Genomic DNA, 22946 nt, shown 5'->3' with positions numbered 1-22946 from the left:
CATCTCAACTGCCAGCCACAGAAGGTACAGCACGGATTACATACATAGTTACATCGTTAGTTACAGCGAGCTCCAGGCTGCCAAGCCAGGCTTTCAGGCTGTGTGTGGCTCGTGCTTCAGCGTCCACCCCCCTCCCCCCTCCCCTCCCCCCGGCAATTCCAGCAGCAGCTCTCTTACCTTATCTTATCACCGCCAAAAAAAGTTGTAAGAAACCTCCCACCCGAGTCGGAAACCAAGACGCATCGAGAGCGAAACCGACACGGGATTCGCAGTCGCCGTGCAAGTACCTGCCAGTGCCCGGCCGCCACCATGGTCAAATCCTATCTGTGAGTCGCAGACGGTCCCTAGGGTAAACGCCTCCTTTGCGTGCACCACCCTATTAACTCTTCCGCTCCTCCAGCAAATTCGAGCCCTCCAAGTCCTTTGGCGTCGTCGCATCAAGCAACTCGAACCTCGTCTGGACGTCTCGGGGAAAGGCGGGCACCGGCGCCGGCAAGGCCATCGTCGCCGCCAATGAGGAGGTTCTAGTGTGGGACATCAAGAAGGGCGAGCTGCTCAGTCGCTGGCGGGATGAGAGCTGCAAGGCCAATGTGACGGCCATCGCCCAGAGCCGGACCGATCCCGACGTGTTCGCCGTGGGCTACGAGGATGGTAGCATACGTCTCTGGGACAGCAAGATTGCCACCTCGATGGTGAGCTTCAATGGGCATAAGTCGGCCATCACCACCCTCGCCTTCGACAAGACCGGCGTGCGCCTCGCGAGCGGCGCCAAGGACACCGACATCATCGTGTGGGATCTCGTCGCCGAGGTGGGCCAGTACAAGCTGCGTGGACACAAGGATCAAGTCACCGGGCTGCACTTTATCGAGCCGGACCCGATAGTGCAGGGAGAGGGCGAGGAGGAGCAGGCTCTGATGGCCGTCGACACAGAGGCGGCGGAGGGGTTTCTGCTGACCACGGGAAAGGATGCGCTGATCAAGCTCTGGGACCTGACTTCTCGCCACTGCATCGAGACGCATGTTGCGCAGACCAACGGGGAGTGCTGGGCCCTGGGCGTGACCCCAGACTTCAGCGGGTGTGTCACGGCCGGGAACGACGGCGAGATGGCGGTGTGGGCGCTGGACGTGGAGGCGCTGGCTTCCTCGGCGCGAAAGGTCGACCTCTCGCAATCTGTCAACTTCCTCCGCCCCAGGGGCACGTTACACCGGAGCAGCAAGGAGAGGGCGGCCGAGGTGATATTCCACCCGCGGCGCGACTACTTTGCGGTGCACGGGGTGGAGAAATCGGTTGAGATCTGGAGGATACGAAACGAGGCGGAGGTCAAGAAGAGCCTCGCCAGGAAAAAGAGGAGGAAAAGGGAGAAACTGGCAAAGGAGAAAAAAGCGGACGGAGATCTGGAGATGGACGATGCCGAGGGCAAGACCGAGGATATCACCCAGGCCGAGATCTCCGACGTCATTGTCCAGCATGTCATTGTCCGGACGACGGGCAAGGTCAGGTCGGTCGACTGGGCCATCAACCCGGGGAATAAGGACCTGCAACTGCTGGTTGGGTCCACGAACAACCTGCTCGAGCTCTACACGATCGTCGGGAAAGACAAGCTCAAGTCCAAGAGCGATGTGCCGGATTACAACAAGGCTCTGGCCATCGAGCTCCCGGGCCACCGGACAGACATCCGGTCCCTGGCGATCAGCTCTGACGATAAGATGCTGGCCTCGGCCGCAAATGGCTCGCTAAAGATCTGGAACCTCAAGACGCAAGCCTGCGTCAGGACGTTCGAGTGCGGCTACGCGCTCTGCTGCGCTTTCCTCCCGGGCGACAAGGTGGTGATCGTGGGCACCAAGGAGGGAGAGCTCCAGCTCTACGACGTTGCCTCGGCGGCATTGCTCGAGACGGTCAACGCGCACGATGGTCACGCCATCTGGTCGCTGCAAGTCCACCCAGACGGGAAGTCGGTGGTGACGGGAGGCGCGGATAAGACGGCCAAGTTCTGGGACTTCAAGATCGTCCAGGAGCAGGTCCTCGGCACGACGAGAACAACCCCCAAACTCAAGCTGGTCCAGTCGAGGATCCTCAAGGTATCGGACGACATCCTCAGCCTGCGGTTCTCCCCCGACGCCCGGCTGCTGGCCGTCGCTCTCCTCGACAGCACGGTCAAGGTGTTCTTTGTCGACACCCTGAAGCTGTACCTCAACCTCTATGGCCACAAGCTGCCGGTGCTCAGCATGGACATCTCGTACGACAGCAAGCTCATCGTGACGAGTTCGGCGGACAAAAACATCCGGATCTGGGGTCTCGATTTCGGCGACTGCCACAAGGCGCTCTTCGGCCACCAGGACAGCATCCTGCAGGTCGTCTTCGTCCCGCATAACTCGGACGGCAACGGCCATCACTTCTTCAGCGCCAGCAAGGACCGCACCATCAAGTACTGGGACGGCGACAAGTTCGAGCAGATCCAGCGCATCGACGGTCACCACGGCGAGATCTGGGCGCTCGCCATCAGCCACAGCGGCACCGCGCTGGTCTCGGCCAGCCACGACAAGAGCATCCGCGTCTGGGAGGAGACGGACGAGCAGATCTTCCTGGAAGAAGAGCGCGAGAAGGAGCTCGAAGAGCTCTACGAGTCTACCCTCACCACCTCCCTCGAGCGGGAGCCGGACGAGCAGGACGCCGACCGGGAAGTGGCGGCGGCCTCGAAGCAGACGGTCGAGACGCTCAAGGCGGGCGAGCGCATCGCCGAGGCGCTCGAGCTCGGCATGGCCGACCTCAACACGCTCGAGCAGTGGCGCGAGGCGCGCCGGGCCAACCCGGCCGTGGCGCCGCCGCAGCGGAATCCCGTCCTCGTCGCGCTCGGCAACGTCTCGGCCGAGGCGTACGTGCTCTCGACGCTGCAGAAGATCAAGCCGGCCGCGCTGCACGACGCCCTCCTGGTCCTCCCCTTCTCGGCCGTCCCGATGCTCTTCACCTTCCTCGACCTGTTCGCCCGCCGCGAGATGAACGTGCCGCTCACCTGCCGCATCCTCTTCTTCATGCTCAAGGCCCACCACAAGCAGATCGTCGCCAGCCGGACCATGCGCGCCATGCTCGAGCGCATCCGCGCGAGCCTGCGCCGCGCCCTCCGCAGGCAGAAGGACGAGATGGGCTACAACATCGCCGCCCTCAAGGTCGTCGGCATGCAGCTGCGCGAGAAGAGCGTCAAGGAGTACGTGGACGAGAAGTGGGAGCAGGAAAACCAGGGTCCCATCAGCGGGGCAAGAAAGAGGGGGTTCATCCATGTTTCGTGAGAGTCTCCCGGGGTGGGTAAAGCGGGCGGTGGTGTGATCGCACCGCGTGTGAGGTGTGTATGTGATATGTGTGTGTGGTTTTGGGGGGGGGGGGGGATTCTCGCCGGTGTTTAATGCTGTACGTAGTAGGGGTATGTAGGATCGACATTGGGACGGGCTCGGTGACTTGACGTTTGGTGTTTCAAACGGTGGCCGGGCGATGAGAAGAAGGAAAAAAAAAAAAGACGAATTTCAATTCCTTCTGATTGCGCATTCGGCTGTTCGTCCTACCGACCCGAAACATTTCAAAAATGGGCACGGCAAACTATTGCTTCGCTCTACTTGGTTATACTTCAGCTCTCCGGCGTGCTCCGGAGAGGGCGAAGTCGCAAAAGGAAGGGAAACGCAACATCTACTGGCAGTCACCGTAGCTATACCTTTGAGAGGTTAAGCAGCAGGCGTTGATACGGCCGAGTCAGAAGAGGGAGTCAAACGAGCCGACCGGCGTGTTGGCGACTACGTCGACGGCAATGTTGCTCGCTACGGGCTCGGTATCGATCTCGATGGGTGTGCCATGCTCTGCCGACCCTTTCCTCCGCGACTTTTGCTTTTCATGGGTCGCTGTTCACGTCTTCGAAAATTTACATTGCATCCACTTCTCTCTTCAGCGAAGAATGCCCGGGTGTTTCCATGGGCATGTCGCATCTCTGAGCGGGTAGTGCTGGCGATTCCGTTAAGTTTCCTTGCCCGGGCTAGCGCGGCAGTTGCTATCTGGTGTTTCTGCAACGGGTCCGAAGCAGGACAACTCCATGGCACTGCAAGATTACGTGGTGTTACCACCGGGGGCGTGCACCGGTGTTCGTAGTACTAGCACTGGGAGAGTTGAGGTCAGCGGATGTCCACCTGGGCGTGCAGTACCGGCGACTGCTTGTGGAGATAGGTGTGAGCACGGGTTGGAAGCTTCGTTTGGCGGGACGTAGGAGCCAACGTAGCCGTTGGGACCCAAGTAGGGGACCGAATGGGGCTTGCTAAGTGGCTTCCAGCCACGCCTTGACGGCTAGAAGGGCCGGGAGAGCCAGGGCAAAGTTCAGACCGAACGGCGGCATTGGGACTCCCGGGGGTGGTGAAGAGTGGCCAAACTGCCGTAGAGAAAGTCCCGCCCTTTATAAGGAACGTGCGTGCTCCGTGAGATATCGGTGCTGGCCGGAAGTTTCATGTGGGTACGGGCCATGTGGCACCGCCGGTTGCCTTTGGTACGGAGGTGACTGGCTCCTCGGCGGTCCCCGTAAGGGGCCAGAGTAAACGGCTCCTGTTATGTGTGTTGCAAGTGGGGGACGGAGGGGGTGACTTTGGGCCCGGAAATAGGGGGTAGGTTAGGGATACGGAGACATAACTCATTGGAGCAACTTCTGACCTCTGGTCTAAGTGTACGACAAGTAGTATGGCACCAGGGTGTGTATACAGTGTTGGCTTGGCCAGGCATGGGCTCAGGCGGCAGTCCGACATAAAAAGCAACATAATACTCTGGGCAGAAAGCTGGTGGGCGTTCAGGGGCAGGTGAGAGAGAGCGGCAGGTCCACCTCTCTGTTCTGGCCTTTAGCGAAGATGACCGGTCCCGGTTGGGCAGCAGTTGATCGTGTCTTTCTCGCATTGGATGAGGAAGCGCTGTTCTCGTCCGGCAAACCGTTTTCGTTCCGCAGACGGGGGGCTACTGTTCTGGCTGCCAACCTTGGCCGGGTCCGAGTTCCGGGAATGATGCGAGGCCAGCTGTAGCAAGTGTTGTTTGTTGTCTGAGGTCCGCCGCCCTCTGCCACAGGGACTCCTCGTTTTTGGAGTTGCTGATGCTGCCGCCGCCGCTGCTCGTTTCATGCCCGAGCCGTTCCTCGGGCAGCCGTCCGTTGCCCGGAGCGTGGGTTGGGCATCCGCGTTCGGCTACGGAATGGGTCCCTCCGCCGCGAGGGATGCGGAAGGCTCTTCCTCGGTGCCGGGCTCGGGCACCTTGATGCCGGTCCCTTCGAGCGTCTTCTTCCGGGCTTCCTACGAGTTCTAAATCGTCGGAACAGGGACCTTCCAGGAGGTGGAGGCCTCACGGTAAGTAGGGGCGCGGTATCTGACAAAGGCGCCACTGGGCTCTCGGACCATGCGGTGGGATAACATCCGCTCCCCCTCGTACGACTGGCCGATGCGCCGGCGGGGAAATCGCGTTAGGCATGCGTCGGGTTCTCGGAAGTTGAGCAGATTTATCAGCACCTCGATCTTGCGCTCGCGGGTGTAAGTGCGCTCGACGTCCTCAAGCTATTTCAGAGATTTCCTAGGTATTTTGGGATTCTGACAGCGACATCCCTGGCTTTGGCCTTTGTTATTTTATAGGGAAGCCCTTCATGGTCAACCTCACGCAGTGGGGACCTCTTAGGGGGCCATCCTGTGCTTCGGTTTGCTTCGGTGAGACTTGGTTTGGATAAGGTACTTACCTAAAATACCTGGCTCCCACGCAATGAAGCACTTCTGTATTGTACAAAGCCGTAAGTACTTGACCTGACCTTACCTCCGAGTCGTGTTCCGTACTGGTAGTGAACGATTTGCTGTAGTAACTTCCATACGGCATCGCCTATGATTTACTGTGTAACGGCTTGTGTCTTCCCGATCAGGTAATCGAGAATTACTGCTAGTGGGTACTGTAATGTACAGCAAGAATAGGAAGGCACCGCCCATGAAAAGTTATGGCTCTCAAACGTACGAAGAGGACAAAGGTAAGGTAACGTCTGCTCGTCCAGGCAATTGCAAAAATTTTCAGCTACAGCCTGCATCATTCTCGGGGCGATGGAGCAGCCGAAATCATGGCAAAAGATAAAATGAATGCCCAATAACAGGATTGAACTGTTGACCTTCGCATACCATATACTGGAGGAACCGGTATTAGTACGACGCTCTAACCAGCTGAGCTAATCGGGCTTCAGGCTCTCCGGTGCGGATGATGCTCTCTTCACTGTCGGGAACACCAGGCACTGGTGGGCAGGGCGTGCTCCTGCTGAATGCTCGGATGTTTCGTTCACATGAGATCTGCTCTTCATCATGCAGCTGATTGGAATGAACTTCAATCTACATCTTTCTATTGAGAAACCAACATTGCCGTGCACATAGTTTTTTTTGTTTTTTTTCGGCAGATCGGCCAGGCAAGGGAGATGAAAGGCCAGGCTCACACAATCAATCAAGGATGCTCTATGCAAGATCACAAAAGGGCCGTTCAGCAGTCCTCCGTACCCCGCCAGAGATGCAACTGCCCCGCTCCCAGGCCGAATCCAGTCGACGCATCCCAATTCGGCGAGTCCGCGTCGCCGGCGAGCTAACGAGAAACGGCCCAATATGGCGTTCGCTGCGGCAGAGTCGCTGAGACGGTCGCACAAGCATTCCTAAGGCAGCTGATCGTGTGCTTTTCTTTCACTCTCACTATTTCTTCCAACCACCAAATCCGCATTTCTTTTTTTCCGCAGCACCTCAACAGTCATGGGGCTCCGCGAGAAGTTCAGGAAGAAGAACGACTCGGAGGACGAGGCCGGCGCCAACCCGTCGAGTCCCGAGTTCACCTTCATCCGCACCGACACCCACAGCGCCGAGGTCATCTACCCCCCGAGCGCCGGTCCGCAACGCGACCCGGGCCAAGACGCGAACCAGTTCCTGTCCGCCGACCCCAGGTCCGACTCGAGCTCCAGGCAGCGCCGCAGCCTCGATGTCTTCCGCAGCAGCCGGAGCCGGAGCGCCTCCGCGTCGAGCCAGCACAGCTCGACCGCCCGCCGGCTGTCCCAGCGCCTGCACCTGAGCCGCAGCCCCTCCGGCTCCGAGAACGTGCCCCAGGACCTGCCCGAGATTGTAATGCCCGAGGACGGCACCGAGGACAAGGAGGCGACCGAGTCGCAATGGGAGAAGCGCGCCACCATCCTAGCCCGCGAGAACGAGAGGCGCCGCAGCCGCCCGCCCAGTCCCGTCCGCGGTTCAACGCAGCCCGTCATCCCGCAGGTGCAACTGGGTGACGAGTCGAGCGATGGCGCGTCGGGGGCTCGAGCGAGGGCTGTCTCGTCCAAGGCGATCGACGACGATATCCAGGAGGCCATCCGATTGCACGAGGCAGGCCGGCTAGAGGAGTCTACCGCCCTGTTCGGCCGGCTGGCGGATCCGAAGGGGGCCAACAACCCGCTGAGTCAGGTGCTGTACGGTCTTGCTCTGAGGTACGTTCGCTCGCTCGCTCCGCTTACGAGTAAGGGGAGTTCGTCCAATGTTCATTCGCCCGGGGAATCCTTGCGCGCACCGCTGTTGCCAATGTCATCCTCCGAAGCGCACCGTGTGGCCGTTGAGTGGCCACGCCATCACGCAATTGTCCAATCACGATGCCCGTCGCCAGACTACAACTAGACACTGACGGTGATCCCAGACACGGATGGGGCTGCCAGCCGGATACGGCCAAGGCCGTGACCTTCTTGTCTGCCGCAGCGTCCAATGCCGCCGAAATCGAGCAACTTGCTCTGCAGGCGGGGCTCAAGAAGGGCGGCGCCGCCAAGGGCGAGCTCGTCCTAGCCATCTTTGAGCTAGCCAATTGCTTCCGCCACGGGTGGGGGATTCCTAAGGACCCAATCGCTGCGAAGCAGGTGGGTTACCCTCTGTTTCTCTCTCTCTCTCTCTCTCTCTTTCTCTCTCTCATGATTGCCAAGGCTGCATCACTGACGACCGAGTCTCGCAGTATTACGAGACGGCGGCAAACCTAGGAGACACCGGTAGGTCACCCACTTCACGGCGTCTCGTCTCGGCGCCTGACGCTGACCACCATCTTCACGCTCAAGACGCCATGAACGAGGTGGCATGGTGCTACCTGGAAGGGTTCGGGACCAAAAAAGACAAGGTCAGTCTCTCTCTCTGTCTGTCTCTCTGTCTGTCTGTCTGTCTGTCTGTCTGTCTGTCCTGCTGCTCTACATCTCGCCCACGCGCATCTTTCGGGTGCTTGGGTGCTTGCCAGTTGTCCGGAGCACCAGCAGCACGCGCCCTCGCCCCTCCCGTTCGTGGGACGGCCGCGTCGGCACTACTATATCCGGAACATTGGGCATCAACCGAGCGGTTCTATGAGGACGAATCAACGATCTTGAACTACTCCCCCCCCCCTTTTTTTTTTTTTGAAGGATTCCATCTTGTCTTCTCACTGGCTGGCAAGTTGGCTGACTTAAGACATTACCAAAAAAACAGTTCGCAGCGGCCAAGTACTATCGTTTGGCCGAACAGAACGGAAACAAGATCATTGGGAACTCCTGGTAAGAACCACCTCTCATTCTCTCTTTCCTCCTATTAGCCGCATCGGCCACGCCGGACAGCAGCAGCAGCAGCGGCGGCAGCAGTAACCGAGTGATTTCCCCCGCCATGACTCGCCGACCGCCCCTGTTGTTTTGCCATCAGCGCAGGGTGATAGGTTGCTTGTCGTGTCCGGCTCTCCGCGCTCACCTTGTTTTCTTGGTCTCTGGTTCTGCATTGGCTGCTTCCTCTCAAACCGTCCACTCAGACGTCCGAGACTCGCCCGGGTTGCTTCATTCGGCCGAATTCCGACTTGGCCTCTCCGGCCCCTCGCCTTCATTGGGTGGACGGTCAAAGTTGGAGTGGTTCGTTGACGACCGCGCCGTGCTTCCCTCGTGGCGAACAGATTCAACCGTTTGGTGTAACGTTGCGAAGAAGCATCTCTCTAATCCTCTTTGTTTTTGTGTTGTTTGTGTTCCGTGCTGTGGGCAGCAGCTATTTCGGAATTCGAAACTAATCAGGACGACGTTTTTTGGGCAAAAAACAGGATATGGAAAGAGAAGTACGACCCGGGGCGTGGCAAGAAGTAACGAGGTTCTAGCTTGCTTGCTTCCCGAGCTGAGTCACCGTTCAGGGCCGGCCATGCCATCTGGGGCCCCTTCGAATACGGGCTTCGACGTCTCCGGTTCTGATGCTGTTCGTCACACATCTGTGTTTATTTTCGGAGACTCCGTAATGTGCTAGGATGTCTGTTTTGGATACCCAGCAATGGAAATTGTCTGTTTGGAGTCAAGGTTCATTGGTTCAGGGGCTTTGTTTACACTACTGCGTACGTTACTATTTTTTTTTTTGTGTGTCGGTCTCGATTCCGCCACTTGGTTAGGGCAGCGGCAAACAAACACACGGGAAGGAAATGCTTTTCCGAGTCTTGTTGTCGACCTCGCGTCGCCACCCTAACTGACTGGAAGATTTTGTCATTCCCAAAACACTATGCCCTCCATTTGCCCTCATCAGTCGTGCCAAGGAGTAGAGAGGGACGGGAGAGAAGGGGACGGGTTGTGGGGAGCGAGTCTACACTCGACTTACTCTGCTCCAGACGGGCTTCTCTCTGGGATCCCGGTAGACCGCGGGGCCCGGAACAGTATAGTTGGCTTACCTGTACATACCATTGATCGCCATGATGTCATCATGCCTGAATTGGCACAGCTTTCGATGCTCCTCGCTACTCTCTCGAATCTCGTCCCGCCAACATGGCAACCGGGTTCGGTCCCGCACCAGGGACACACCACCTCTAGTCTTCAGCCCTCGGATCTCGGGCATACACATCGCCACTGTGGCTCCGGACGGCCGGCCACTTTCTCTATCTCTCTCTCGTCTCACCTAGCATAGAGGTCAGAGGGAAGAAAAAAACAAAAACAAAAACAAAAACAAAAGCAAAGGTTGGGCCTCTTTTTTTAAGCGTTGCATTTCTGCACTTCATGTTTACACCCGACGACCGACCAAGCGGATTCGTCCGTCCTACCGGCCGACGGGGAGAGGGGGTCCCATCAGTAGCTCCACGGCTTCCTGGCTCTGCGCTGGTGTTGTTATGATGTTGTTTCCCTGCTTTGTTTTTTTGAAACCCCTGCTGATCAGGACCCGGCGGTAGGGACCAGCTGGCTCTTGGCTGCTTTTGCGCTTGCCGCCCATCCGCGGAGCTTACGCCCGGGGCCGTTCCTGGAGGGTCCTCGTTTGGACTAAAACTGGTCCTTTGTTTTGCCTGCCCTGGGGGTGTTTCGTGAAAAAGGGGGTGGGGGTGGTGGGGGGGTGTGCTCGGGAAATCGACGAAGAAGAGCGGAAACAGCACGCTTTCGCAGGTGCGCTACTGCCGTGTTTTGATGGCATTGCATTACGTATGCAATGCAGGGCGCAGGGCGCAGGGGGCTTGAAGCTCCGTTGCTGTGTAAAGTACCATGATGTTGATGGGATGTATCTTGGGGTAGTCTGTTGCTGGAGGTCCGTTTCGGCCGGACGAAGGCTTGGGGCAAAACGGAAAGGTTGAAGGTGTATCGCACCATCCACCCCTTTGACTTAGCCCCACGCCGACACTGAGCAATGTTGGACTGATCTTGTAGAGTATGATCATGGCTCGGAGAAGGGCACCTAGAGCTCTCTCCCTTGTCTGGCTTACGGCTGGGCCGGAAAGCGTTCCCGGAATCATGGCATTTCCCCCTCGCCCCTTGGCCAAGGCAGCCCGGTGGTGTGGTTGGGCAACAGTGCCGAATTGGGCACCTTTTTTTTTAGCTGAAACCTGACGACGGTGAGCTAGGTGGGACAGCCTACTACACCTTGGATCATTCTACCACACGCAGATCCTGTGTTGCGAAGCGAAGTCCTTGCGGTGCTGTAGTTGTTTGGTTGATGTAGACCACCTCATTACCTGGCATCTAGACGATGGGCTTTCAATCCGTTAAAGTGACAATAATGCCTCGAAAGCCAGTCTATGAATATTCATCTCACAATCCACTCATTATCTGCAGGATTCGATAGTAGCCAGACAATCAGCTGGTGTTGGTTGGCATCCCAGGTTTTTTTTACCGCTGATTTCCAGTGTTGGCAGTTATAATGTGATCGGCTGTTTGGGCTGCTTCATTCGAGTGTAGGTTGATCTAGATAGAGAATGGGAATCCTTCGGGACGTGATTGCCGGCGCTGCGTGATGCGTTCCTCCCTGCGGTTTTCACTCGGCCTTGCTGCCAGACTCGACGCACGAAGTAAGGCCTGAGATTCCGCAAGGCCTGTAGGGGAGATCAGAATGTCCTGGATTGTCTCGCACCACTTACATTCTAGTGGTGTCCCATATCTTGTTCCTCGCTCGATCAGGTTGCACGGCATGTTATGTGGTACTGCAGTGCCTCTCTATTGGGAAAGTGTGAGTATGAGCTCCCTTAGTATTCTCCCTTGTGAGAGGCAGGCTTCAAAAGGACCAAGAAAATGATGGCACTCTCTATATCGAAAACAAACATGAACAATGTGCCATATATTAGCCAAGATAATTCGGGAAAATATCTTCCACTCCAGCTCTCCATCTCGGGCATTGTTAGTGGAAAGAGCGTTGTTCCTTTGATGCCCAGTCGGCAACTGCCCGTATATCCAGGATACGAAACTCTTCCTGCATGAACACATCACGAGAATAGCCACGCCCGTGCTTGATGTTTCGAAAGTTTTGACTGACGGCTGATACAAATGCATCCGGGGCTCATCCCCCTTCTCTCTGAAAAGACTGTGCGTCAACTCCCGAGCTTATCTTGGGATCTCACAACTGCCCGGCTGACCCAAGGAATGCCCAATCACTTTAGGGTTCATGACCGATACTTTTCCGGCTCCGGCTGCTCGGGGCGGCTCATTGCTCGCGGAAACGTCGTCATCCACGTGGGGGGGATGCAGGGCATCCGCTTCCACTCAAATTCGATCAAGTCAGATTGCATGGACGGAGGGCGCCCTGGCTAATAATGACTTCACTAGTGATCTCGACAAAAGAAATGAACACTTGCATACATGATCGGTTGACCGGATGAATGTACGTGCAACGACACCTGATACTTTTTCTCGGGAGATGGATGATTACGGCTGCTCGATATCTTTCTCTCTTACGACGGCAGATGGCAGATGGCACACGAAACATTGGAAAAATATTGGAAAATCTATCCCGGGCTTGAGCTCGGCTCTGCTTTCCATTTGCAGGCAGACGGTCGTGACCAAGGTGAAGCTAAAGGTGTGGTGCTACTCGTGGCTCTGCGCGCGTGAGCAGTGAGTTGTCAAGGCAGCCATGTGCCTCCCCGGATGGGGTACATACCTGGCAGTTGCTTGGTAGGTGGGGAGGGTTCTGCGCTTTCCCTCCTGCAGCAGGAAGGAGCCGACGCTCGAGCTATTGGAAAGTTAATGGGCCATCCTTTCCAAGTACCTGCAGCCTCTTTGCGCGGAGGCGCACTTCCTTCCCCATCAAACACCAACCATGCACTCTGCCCAGACCCGGTCCGCTCGTGAGGTAGGTAATAAAGGCAATAATGTATCTAAGGCAGGTATGAGAGACGAGACTGCCAGTGCCATTGGGAACAGGGTCAGAAAAGAAGGGAAATGGTCAGCCGGCGTTGGACTACATACAACTTCCTAAAATGGGTACTTTTGTTGACCCGGTTAATCGACCCCTCAACCGGTAACTACTCCGTACACAGATCAATGTCACCTCCCCCCCCCAAAAAAAAAAAAAAAAAAAAAAACCCCTTCTCCTTTTGCCTCAGATTGTAACATTACTTCCCCGCCCTCCCGCCAGTGATGCAACCGTTGTGCCTCCAACCTTAGTGTAGCTGACACACCCAGCACGTCGGGTGCCAACTCATCAGCCCTTCCCTTCCTTGGGAGGTCGAATGGCAGGTCTGCCGGGCTATCACGCAGCCAAACCCACCCCCTTTCAATGCACCGTAGTTTCTCGGCACTGGAAGAGTAGGGAAGCCGTCATCATCATACACGCCCCTTGTGACTCAGTGGCATTAACCCTCTACTTCACATTGGACTCAAATTCTCGAATCCCAAGCGTTTAATAGTAAAACACGGAAAGTCAATGCACGGCTGCTTTCATGAAAAAGAAAAAAAAATCCAATGTTCTTCGCCTCGGTTCTCTGCTGCTGAGCCTAGCTACATAGATTGTTCGACGGGAAAGAAGAGAAATGAAATTTGTGTCAAAACGAATGTCGCGAGCAGGACAAAGACGCTGTCCCAAGCCTTCCTGCCGGGGTTTCGATTTCCCCTAATCCAGTTCCTCCGTGATATCGAGTACCTGGGTTTGTTTCGCTGTGTCGAGTCGTTGCAAGATTCACCAGTCGCTCAATTTGTGATGCGTAGCTGGCGATGGTCGAATGTGTTAAGTATGTTTTGTGGTCGATCCCGGTTCGGGGTGCCTGCGTACAACATCGCCATCTTATGTGTTGGTCGATGTTGCAGCCTGTCCGTCCTTCTTCCGAGACGTCCCCAAGAGGGCGGCTCGCTACTGCGTTTGTTTGCAGCAGTTAGAGCCCCCCCGAATCGAATTGTGCAAAGGAGTGTGATGGTGGTTGTAAAATGTTGGTCCACAAAGGAAAGGGGTTGTCGTCAGACATGTGGGTGTGTCGCGACTTAGTCATCCAAGCCGGGCTCTTCCTCCCTGCGAGGGGACCGTAGTCGGCATGACGATGTTGCAAAATATCCCTCTTTCCAAGTTCCAATGTCTAGTCTGGTGATGCATGGCCGGTACCATCTGTCTATGTGTCGACGAGAGATTTCTCCGCTCGCGAGCCAGACGAGATCTCCCTGACCAGCGTCTCTCAGCATAGGACAGAGGAGAGAAGAAAAGCCGTGATGCGATGCTGCAAGTCCCATCGCCGCCGTCCGTCCAGAGAAAAAAAAAACCGTTTGCCTCAAAACACGAGAAAAACAACGCAAATCCTGCAAGTGGACCCTATTTCGCCGTTACCAACACCTTAACCCGCCGACCTCGCAGCAAAGCTTCGCCCAGAACCCATCCGTTTCTCCCATGCCTAGCGCCAAAGAGCAGAGAGATAAAGCGTAAATAGACAACATGATTAGAGCTGAGATGCGCTGCCAAGAAAAAACTGAGAGTAAATAATCTTGAAACCAAAAAAAAAAAAAAAAAAAAAAAAAAAAAACTCAAAAAGCCAATGCTCGCTTGCTAAAGTTTCCGAAATCATCAACCCAAAAAGCAGAGGAAATAACCAGAGAAACCAAACTGAGATAAGAAAAGCGGCGAGCGGCTCCAGGATGCGAGACAGGTGCCGCAAGAAAGCAACAAACTTCCGGTGCGTGAGCTGCCGATGTCTGTGAGGGGTCGCGGGAGCGGATCAAGTGTATGGTGTGTGCCCAAAACAAGAGTCGACGACGAGGAAGAAAACAGAAAAGGTCAAAACCAAGCGCTCGAGTGCTGTTGCATGCCTCCTCTCATTCATGCTGTTCCGTTCCATTTCGTGGGGATCATGCTTCGCTCATGGATCATGATCGTGGCAAGTGGCCGTCATCAAGGGGTCGTAACATCGTCAAAACAAAAAGATGGGGGGTCATTACGCCCGGTTCTCCTCGCCAGCGTTGGCAGCGGCGTTGTTACTCTCCGCAACCATCTTGGCAAAAGTCCGGACGACGTCGCTCGGGATCTGGTCCCAGAGTAGCGACCGAGTGTAGACCTCGGCGGCAGACTGCTTGGTCGAGCTGCGCATGCTGGCCAGAGCCTCGGCAAGATTGCGTCTCCCTTGGCTCGTCGACCTTTCGGCCGGCGGCGCAGCCTGGAGGAAATCTTGCGAGGTCAGGTCATTATACTGCTCAGCCGACAGCGAGAAGATCTGCTCGTTGGTCTGTTGCTCGGTGGGCCGCGTCAGGGCATCCGCCATCTCGCCCAGCGTCGACGGGGCGACGTTGTCGACCATCGGCGTGGCCATGGACAGGGACGGCTGCGATGCCTGGGACCAGGTGGTGCCCGAGGGCTGCGGGGCTGCGCTCCCGAGGCCCGAGGCGACCTGCGACACGCCGGCATCCTTGAGCACGTTCTCCAGGAGGGTCGCGGACGCGGCGCGGACATCCTCGGAGACGCGCGGGATGCTGGGCGTCGACGACCGGCTCGAGAGCACAAAAGCGCCAACGAGGAAGAGCATGAAGAGGAGCCCGCCTTGCTGGGCAGGCTTCTCGGAGTCGGCGGTCGTCGGCAGCGACACCTCGGGCTTCTTGGCGGCCGGTACGATCTGCATCTCTTGTTTGACCTCGGAAGTGTTCTGCTCCATGGAGAAGTCGCCAAACATGGGCATGTTGTCCCAGGAGCAGTCCATGTTGATGCCATCCATGTCGCTAAAAGCACCGGAGAATCCCGACGCGGTGTTGGAGGCACGGCCCATGGACTGCACTTCGTTGGTCAGGACGCTGATCTTCTTCCGCAGCTCACCCGTCTCGATGGTGTGCTTGCTGATCAACTCCTCTTGCTTCTTCTCGAGCTCATGGATGTACGACTCGCAGTTTTGCTTCTCCAGGGTGAGCTTCTGCATGTCCCTCTGCATCTTCGCGATGGTCTCCTCCATCTGGGCAATGAGCTCGGTGAACTGCTTCTTCTCGTCCTCGAGCCGCTCGGTGTGCTGCTTCTTGCGCTGTCTCGAGTCCAGGCTGGACGGTTGTCAGCATGTGTGCAAGACCCTCTTCGGCGGAAAGTAAACTTACGCTGCTTGCCTGTTGCGCAGCAGGCGCTTCTGTTGCTTGAGCTCCTTGATCTCCTGCTCGTCCGTCGACTGCGCGATCAGCTGGTCAATGTTGCTGAGGTTGCGCTCGGCAGGAATGTCAAAGCGGGCGTTCTTCTTGCGGATCCCATCGCCCCTCCTGAGTTCGTTATGCGACCGGATCAGGGGGCTGGCTGGCCGAGGCCTCTTCATGCCTTGGGCCTTGAGGTCCTGGCCCATCCACGCATCCTTCTGGGGGGAAGTCGGGATCGACTGAGGGGCGGCCTGCCCGAGCTGTTGGAACATGGCGGCCGGGTTGGGAGGGGCAGTGAAGGGAGTCGGAGTCTGCATCGTGGCGGGCCTTTGGAAGGCGGCGAGGTTGGTCGAGTCATACTCGACCGGCAGGCCGTCGAAGGCCTGGAGTTGCGGGGTCGCGGAGCCAGAGGTGGTGATGGGCCATGCAGCATGGTTCTGGTACAACGCTTGCTGGCTCTGATCCATGCGCAGGAAGGGGTTGTTGCTGTGCTGATCGAAGAAAGGGTTGTTCGAGGGCACAGACTGCATGTCGACCGGCTGCCACTCCTCCGTCTTCGGTGAGAAGATCGAGGGCGTCACGCCGAAAGAGTCCCTCCTGCTCTCTACCATCTGAGGTGACATATCCAAGCCCGAGTCAAGGGCGCTGTGGTCAAGAATGTTCTCGTCGAGGATATTCGCGTCCTCCTCTTCGAAGAACTTCTGAGCGTTGGTGGTGTCGACTGTTAACGGCGCCCTGTAGAAGGACGGCATCTGGAATGCTGAGACCATGGTGGGCCACTGTGTGTGTGTATGTATGTGGTTGAATGTGCAGGCGTTTGATAAGGCTGAGATCCCGTGAGGATGGGAATATGTGCGAGCAGATCCTATTAAGTGTGTTAGTGGTCGGGCACGGAACGAGCGGTGAGGGTTTTTTCCGGATAAGGCCGGGGTAGGATGCAGGCAGGATACGGAGCTCTGGGAACTGTGGGGTTCTGTCAAGCGGCGCAGAAGGTTCTCAAAGCCTCCCGGGGTGCGTACTGTTGGTGTTTGAGAAAATCTTGATACTATAGCTTGTGTTGCTTTTTTTTTTGTTTTGAGAACGAAGCGCTTCATGCACTCAGTGAATGAGCGTGATGGCGTTCGGTGCATAGAAGGGTAAAAGTGGGTTGATGAGAGGTAGGTGGAGAAGCACCGGGAGCGGGGAGAGCGGGAGGCAAGGGCAGGGTTTTGAGCGAGAGAGCAACGTGAAGTGTCACTTACACTTTGTGGTGGCAGTCGCACAAGCCGTGGTCAGAATTCTGGAAGGAGGGGTAGTTCGGACCAGAACCCGGAAAATTGTGGGAGCTGATGGTGCGTGGGAGGAACGGGAACCGAGGGGCTCCGCTGAGAGAGGTGAGCTTCTACGACACAACGTGAAGCACCTTAGATGGGGGAAAAGATAGAAGAAAAAGATTTCTTCTTCAGTCAAGCAGACTCAATGCTGCTTCTGTCGAAGAGTTCGTGTGGAGTGCTGGTGGTTCTCTGAGGTTGGATGACTTGAGAGGGGGGCAGATGGGATGCGGGCTCCTCTATGTTTTGTACTCCGGCCATGGTCAGGCCGATTCTGCAAGACCCTCACGAAACCGGGAGCGCATCCGCGGCTTGCCCAATTGCAGTGAAGCGGGCTCTTGGGTATTGTGGCCGGTGGTATGTACCTCGAGTGGGTGTTACGGAGCATTTGCCCTGCGCGGGAATCACGGATCGCCAACCCATTTTCGGGGAGTGAGGGGTGAATTGTTGTTAGCTTGGCATGGGGGTGTAATCAGAGACGTTCCGATCTGAGAAAATCAGATTTGACGGAGAAGCGAGGCTCGTGCTGGGATTGGAGGACCGCCGCCAGGAGCGTTTCTACAACGGAGCACAGCGTCTTGCATCGCTTGCTTGCAGTCTCCGTTTCAGAGAGACTTCCCGTGACAGAGCCGGTACGCGAACGGGAGCGCGAGCAGGCGTGCGCTCATGTTTGGAAGATGGCGATCAGGCCACTGTGACCTCCAATAGGAATTATAGTGGTGTTTCCCGCGGGCTGTCACGCTGGTCGACTATAGAGCGAGAAGTCCTGGACAATAGTGAAAACGGCAGCATCCGAGATCAAATCAGTGATCGACCTTCAGATCCCAGCGAAGGTGTTTAGCTGCCGTTGTGGAGTAGCCCAACTGCGTGGATGTATCGACGGGGGGGGGGGGTTGCCAAAGTGTCGACCGAGGCTTGAACCCTCGTTTGGAAGAGTACTCTGTAACAAGAGTGCTGAGTACCGGCCGGGGAGACAGAACGGAGGTATTGGGAAGAGAGGGGTGGAGGGAGAGGGGGAGGGGGGTTGTTGATGGAAGGCGAGCGCAGGACGAGGGATGCTCCTCTGCTAATTGGACTAGCAGGAGAAGCGGTTGTGGATGACCGCCCCGGCGGGCATGTTGGGCAGAAATGGGCCCTTGGGGGGGGGCATCGATACCCAAGGGCGATGGGTGAGGGTAGTCTGCTGCGACTCGCGGCTGCTCCCACCCCTCTCCCCCCTCCCCCCTCCCCCATCCCCCCCCCAATCCTCCAAGCCGGGGGTCTGGGCCGAGCCTCGTGAGCAGAGTCGTGAGAAGGATCCCCGTTTCGGCGTCTGGGCAAACCAGAAGGGAGTCACGGCGCCAACCTAAATTCAGCCACTATCCGAGACGGCGAAGCATCACATTGCGCAGCAGTTGCGCTGAGTGGGGTGATGTAGTGAACGCGCTCTTGAGAGAGCCCGGGATGCTAAGGTAAGTCATTGCTAGTGCGTTACGGAGTAGAAGTTACAGTCTTTCGCGGCGTTGGACTGAATGGGCGTGACTTCGCCGCGACAGACTATGATAACGACCCGGCGTGGTGGTGTTGAGGGCTGAGCCGGGAAGATAATTACACCTAGGTTCGCGGGGTGAGGTAAGTGGTGACCGCCTTTCGCCTGCTGCCAGCGAGTGACGCGGCGCAAGACATACTCTTCTCACACCTGCAAACCTACCCTCGTCGTCGCCTTCCATCGACGGAAAGCGAGTCCAGTGCACTGCGCAGTAACCTGTACGAAGTACCAGTTCGGAATGTGCAAGAGTCGAAGACAGGGCAATCCCATCCGCTTGTCTGTTTCAGCAGACAGGGTCCTCCATGGGACGGGAGAGCGGGGGAGGCCGGGCCCTTGCGGTTGCGTCCTTGCATCCGCGTACCAATCATTTTTCTTAGTGCCTGGTCTCAAGTGAAAACGCGAAGTTGCACGTTCTCCACACGCAGACGGTCACACAACCTGAAACGTCCAGGTCACGTGATAAACTCAGAGCACAGACGAACACCACACTCCCAGTAGTTTAATCCGTACTAGTAGCACAGTTGCTGCCGTGCTTTCAAGCAAACGTTCGAGAAGATGCCTCGGTTTGTCATCCGACCACTGTGTGTGCGGTCGTCGAGCTCTTCCTCTTCCTCAACCCCAACAACCGCCACGCCCGCAACGAAGCTTCCGTCAACACCTTGCCGGGTTCCCACCTGCTCCTACAGCCACAACTCCGTATTGCTCAGTTGTGCATTGTTTTGATTTTATCGCGTATTTCCTCTTCTCGAATGCCGCGCTCCCAACGGGCAGGGCTTTAGCCAACGGGCTGACAGCAACAGTAAACAGTCGCCCCCAAAAAAATACACAAATCAACAAGCCAAAAAAAAGCGGTGGCTGGTTGCAGCGCGTCAACATTCCAGCAACTCCACTCACTGTCGCTCTCTTCGCCTGTTATTCGTCCTTTCGCGTCAGTTGGCATGTCCACTGGTGGGAGAACGGAGCGCTTGCAGCAGCTAACACAGCGACTGGCCACTCGGGGCGCCTGCCCAGACCCGGTGTGAGCCTGGCCGCAGATTCGAGGCCCGCGCCATGTCGACCCAAACAAAGCCTCGTCCCTCCGTCCCTGCCCAATACTAAGAGTCGGTGTGTTTCTGCTCTCAAACACGAGAGAACGCGTCCTGCCGGATCGGCCCCTGGACACGACGACCTCACTCGTCGCCAAGCCCATGATGACGCTCCACTCTCGTTTCGTCCACTTCCCGGCTGTCGGTGATCACCTGGCGACGATTCGCCTGCCGGCGCTCTTTACATCCAACACCCAATGGTGCAGGCGACAATTCACCTCACCTCACTCGGGATGTGACCCCGAATGACCACGGATAACCAGCTCCTAAATCAGCGGGCCGGCCGGGTGACTCGGGGGGTCGCCTGGTCAACACTGCCGCCCTAGCCGCCATGATTATTCAACCTCTCTGGCGGCATTCATTCGCGTTACTTTGTTTACGAGCCATCTGATAAGGGAGAATGCAGTCCTTCTCTGATCCAGGGCGAGCAAAGCTAGCAGCGAAACATTGCGCATCCGGTCCGAGATTTAGAGTTCGACTTGAAACCAATCACACTGTTCCGAGGCTGTCACACACCGTACTACAGTTAACGGTTCCGATATCACCGGGCTCGGGTTCAGAGTGGCTCCCGCGTGACACCGCGGTTCCGGTGCTCTGGGGAAAACAAAACTCCTGCGCCGATTGACCCGTTGACCCCTCCGGGTTGTCTCGAACTGAGGTGCAATCAAAACCCTTGACGTTGGCGCGTCATCACAAACAGCAGGTCATGGACGACACCTCGTCTGCTTCCGCGACTGGCTTATCAGACTCGAGCTGCATGCATGCAATCCCACAGGCTTGACTCCGCAAGCGGTCAAGGCCCAACTTGAGTGGCTCAGGACCTGGGACTTCATCCGATCGATCTCTACTTTGGTAGGGATTTGACGAGGTCGAAGCAACTGTCGGTTTCCTGCCCAACGGAACGGTTCTGCCAATCTAGTGCCTCCAAGAACCCCTTTGCATGCCCACATGCGCGTCGCAGGATAATGGGGAATGCTAGGGCGGCGGCCTCGCCAGGGGATGAGGAGAAATAATCCTATTTGCTGCTTATTCTGGGGCAAAGTGTCGTGTTAGATGACCCGGAAAACGATCCGAGGGCCGTTCATCTTCTGACTCATACTTGTCAACGCCCTCGGTCGTCTCAGGGAGAACCGCCCTCCCCGGTGTCTTCGGTTGCACAGCTTCACTCACCCCAGGTTGGACGCTGCACAAAGTTTGGGGACGCCCACACCTTCCCGTGTTTCGCAGTTACACGGACCTCCTCCACAGTGCAGAAGCCTAATTAGCGGGAATCTATCTTCCTTCTATGGGCCGCCTGTCAAATTCCTTGAATAGGCAGACCATAGTCCTAAAAGCTTACGATATCTCTGACGGAGGAGCTCGCGAGCGGTAAGTTGCAATTTACCCACTGTTGCCTGCGAGCGAGCCTTGATCAGAGTTAGTTAGCTGGAATCTCGTCATCGGCCGCAGAGCCGTTGGCATCTTCACTCATTCTCGATCCGTCTGAAGCGGGGGAGGACCCTTGAGAAACCTGAAACCAGGAAACGCACGAGGAAGGGTCCATTCTACCAAACTGCCAGCCAAGCTCTGCAGTCTTTGTCAGCAGACCGAAATCATGCTCGTGAAGGAGACGTCAAACTTCTCATGCTGAGCCAGTCGTCGCGAATGCTCAGGCGGTGAAGCCGCAAACAAACGGCATGGCGAATTTGCAGACAATTTTGACCAAGATGGTCTCACAAGCGTGGATTCGGCGCCTCGATCCCGCAAGTCTGGGACGTTGGTCTCGGCGATTTCTGGAGCCTGTGGGAAAAAAAAAAAAAAAAAAACATGCAGGTTTAACGGGGGTCATGGGACTGCGCGCCAGTCAGTTTTCGTCCTGCTTGGCGGCGAGCTGCAGCTTTTCAATGTGCAACATGCAGCGCAGCGCAGCGCAAATGCGGCGCTATGATGGGCGTTTCAAACGCGTTCGGTGCCGACGCGGTGTAAGCGGCGGTGTTTTTTTCTCCCGCAATCGCCTGCCATGATCGGATCCGGCTGTCCGTTCTGCAACTTCTTTCTGCCCTCTGTTTGCTCTGGCCGAAATAGAGGCGCCCAGGGACGGGGGCAACGTCATTTCGAAATGGCACAGTCCATTTGGAAAGCAACAACGGCAGCACTACCAGGGCTGTGGCAGAACGATGTGAGGTGTGCGGAGTCACCGGGCTTTCGCTCTGCCTCTAACCGATTCTGGACCGTTTGGATGAGTGGTACTCCGTACCTCCGTTATTATCCGTAGTTAGTTCAGGTGCTCGTCGTCGTGAAGGTCCACTCGTGACCCATGTTGTTGACATTGTGCGCCGCGGGCAAGGAGTAACTACAAGTAGCGGTGAAGAAGATCCGGAACTCCAACACCCGACCCGAACACTCGGCGACGTTTCCACCCTCGGGGCCAAGGAATCCCAAGGATCGGTTTTGATACCATGTGGATTTTCCCTCTTGACCATTTTGAGGTTATCTCCCCTTCGTTAACGTTGATACCTTCCTCCACTTCTTTCCATGTCCTGGTCAGTAACCAGGGTGGTCTCTGGTTCGGGTTTGCACAGCCTACCCAGATCGGATCTACACAGTAAGATACTGCTACGCTACCGCTATCCCTATTCTGGATGGACATGGCGGAGGCATAGCGGGTCGTGTTCGATATTGAGACCTCCTTGCCGCGGAAGATTTCGACACACGAGTTGGATGAGTCAGATCATCCAGGTCGTTCTTGTGATTGTGGAATCCCTTCCTGCCTGAGACGAGCAGAACCAGTGAAACAGTGGGAGCGGGAACGCTGACAATGCCCGAACAGTAAACGCTACACTACGGATCACAGGGGACTGCCACACACATCCAAGTATAAATCGAAGACCTCGCTCGGGCCGGATGGATAAAGCTGGAACGTAGGATCCAAGGCCATATCGGAGGTGAGCGGGTGAACGTTGGAGTGTGGCGGGCGGAGAGGCAGACAGAGGACAGAGGAGATGAAGGATAGATCCGGAACAGAAGAGTCTGGGCTGACTGACCCCTTCACCGCCCTTGGGCTTACTTTGCAAACTTTCCACCTCATTCGACTCGAACATGCCCGGCCATCCGAGCACACTCAGCTGAAAGCTCAACATAGCTGGGGCCCCCCGGTCCCGTCCCGGGCTCCGAGCCAAGATAGTAGGTTTCCTGAGTGCGGGCACCGGAGCCCGAATGGAGGCTGCTAGACGGAGATCGGAGTGGAGCTGTGG

The 22946-nt window shown here is 56.6% G+C and overlaps 4 protein-coding genes and 1 non-coding gene across 5 annotated transcripts; 2 read left to right on the top strand and 3 right to left on the bottom strand.

Moving 5' to 3' along the window:
* The first annotated feature begins 227 nt into the window (after positions 1–227).
* Positions 228–3369, top strand: P884DRAFT_247434 (uncharacterized protein). The gene is made up of 2 exons (XM_069440504.1): positions 228–326; positions 401–3369. The coding sequence occupies exons 1-2, from the start codon at positions 310–312 to the stop codon at positions 3282–3284; spliced, it is 2901 nt and encodes a 966-aa protein (XP_069295590.1). The 5' UTR covers positions 228–309; the 3' UTR covers positions 3285–3369.
* A 1315-nt stretch (positions 3370–4684) lies between these two features.
* On the bottom strand, positions 4685–5975 carry P884DRAFT_279210 (uncharacterized protein; the record flags this gene model as incomplete). The annotated part of the gene is made up of 7 exons (XM_069443279.1): positions 4685–4733; positions 4768–4799; positions 4844–4928; positions 4976–5300; positions 5354–5558; positions 5744–5768; positions 5950–5975. The coding sequence occupies 7 exons, from the start codon at positions 5973–5975 to the stop codon at positions 4685–4687; spliced, it is 747 nt and encodes a 248-aa protein (XP_069295589.1).
* A 145-nt stretch (positions 5976–6120) lies between these two features.
* P884DRAFT_t127 lies at positions 6121–6215 on the bottom strand. Its single transcript has one exon. It is a non-coding gene; the product is annotated as a tRNA-Ile (tRNA).
* Positions 6216–6395: 180 nt separating this feature from the next.
* On the top strand, positions 6396–8644 carry P884DRAFT_293562 (uncharacterized protein; the record flags this gene model as incomplete). Its single annotated transcript, XM_069444226.1, has 6 exons — positions 6396–7486; positions 7690–7903; positions 7996–8029; positions 8096–8154; positions 8493–8557; positions 8596–8644. Exons 1-6 carry the CDS (start codon positions 6768–6770, stop codon positions 8642–8644), a joined length of 1140 nt encoding a protein of 379 aa, XP_069295588.1. The 5' UTR covers positions 6396–6767.
* Positions 8645–14622: 5978 nt separating this feature from the next.
* P884DRAFT_271394 (uncharacterized protein) lies at positions 14623–16560 on the bottom strand (the record flags this gene model as incomplete). Its single annotated transcript, XM_069442434.1, has 2 exons — positions 14623–15706; positions 15761–16560. The coding sequence occupies 2 exons, from the start codon at positions 16558–16560 to the stop codon at positions 14623–14625; spliced, it is 1884 nt and encodes a 627-aa protein (XP_069295587.1).
* Positions 16561–22946: the final 6386 nt, after the last annotated feature.

Source organism: Thermothelomyces heterothallicus (genome assembly GCF_042370625.1).
Source record: "Thermothelomyces heterothallicus CBS 202.75 unplaced genomic scaffold P884_scaffold_20, whole genome shotgun sequence".
NCBI classification, from domain to species: Eukaryota; Fungi; Ascomycota; class Sordariomycetes; order Sordariales; family Chaetomiaceae; genus Thermothelomyces; species Thermothelomyces heterothallicus.
The sequence above is the reverse complement of the archived record's forward strand: the minus strand, read 5'-3'. Positions and strand labels throughout refer to the sequence as shown.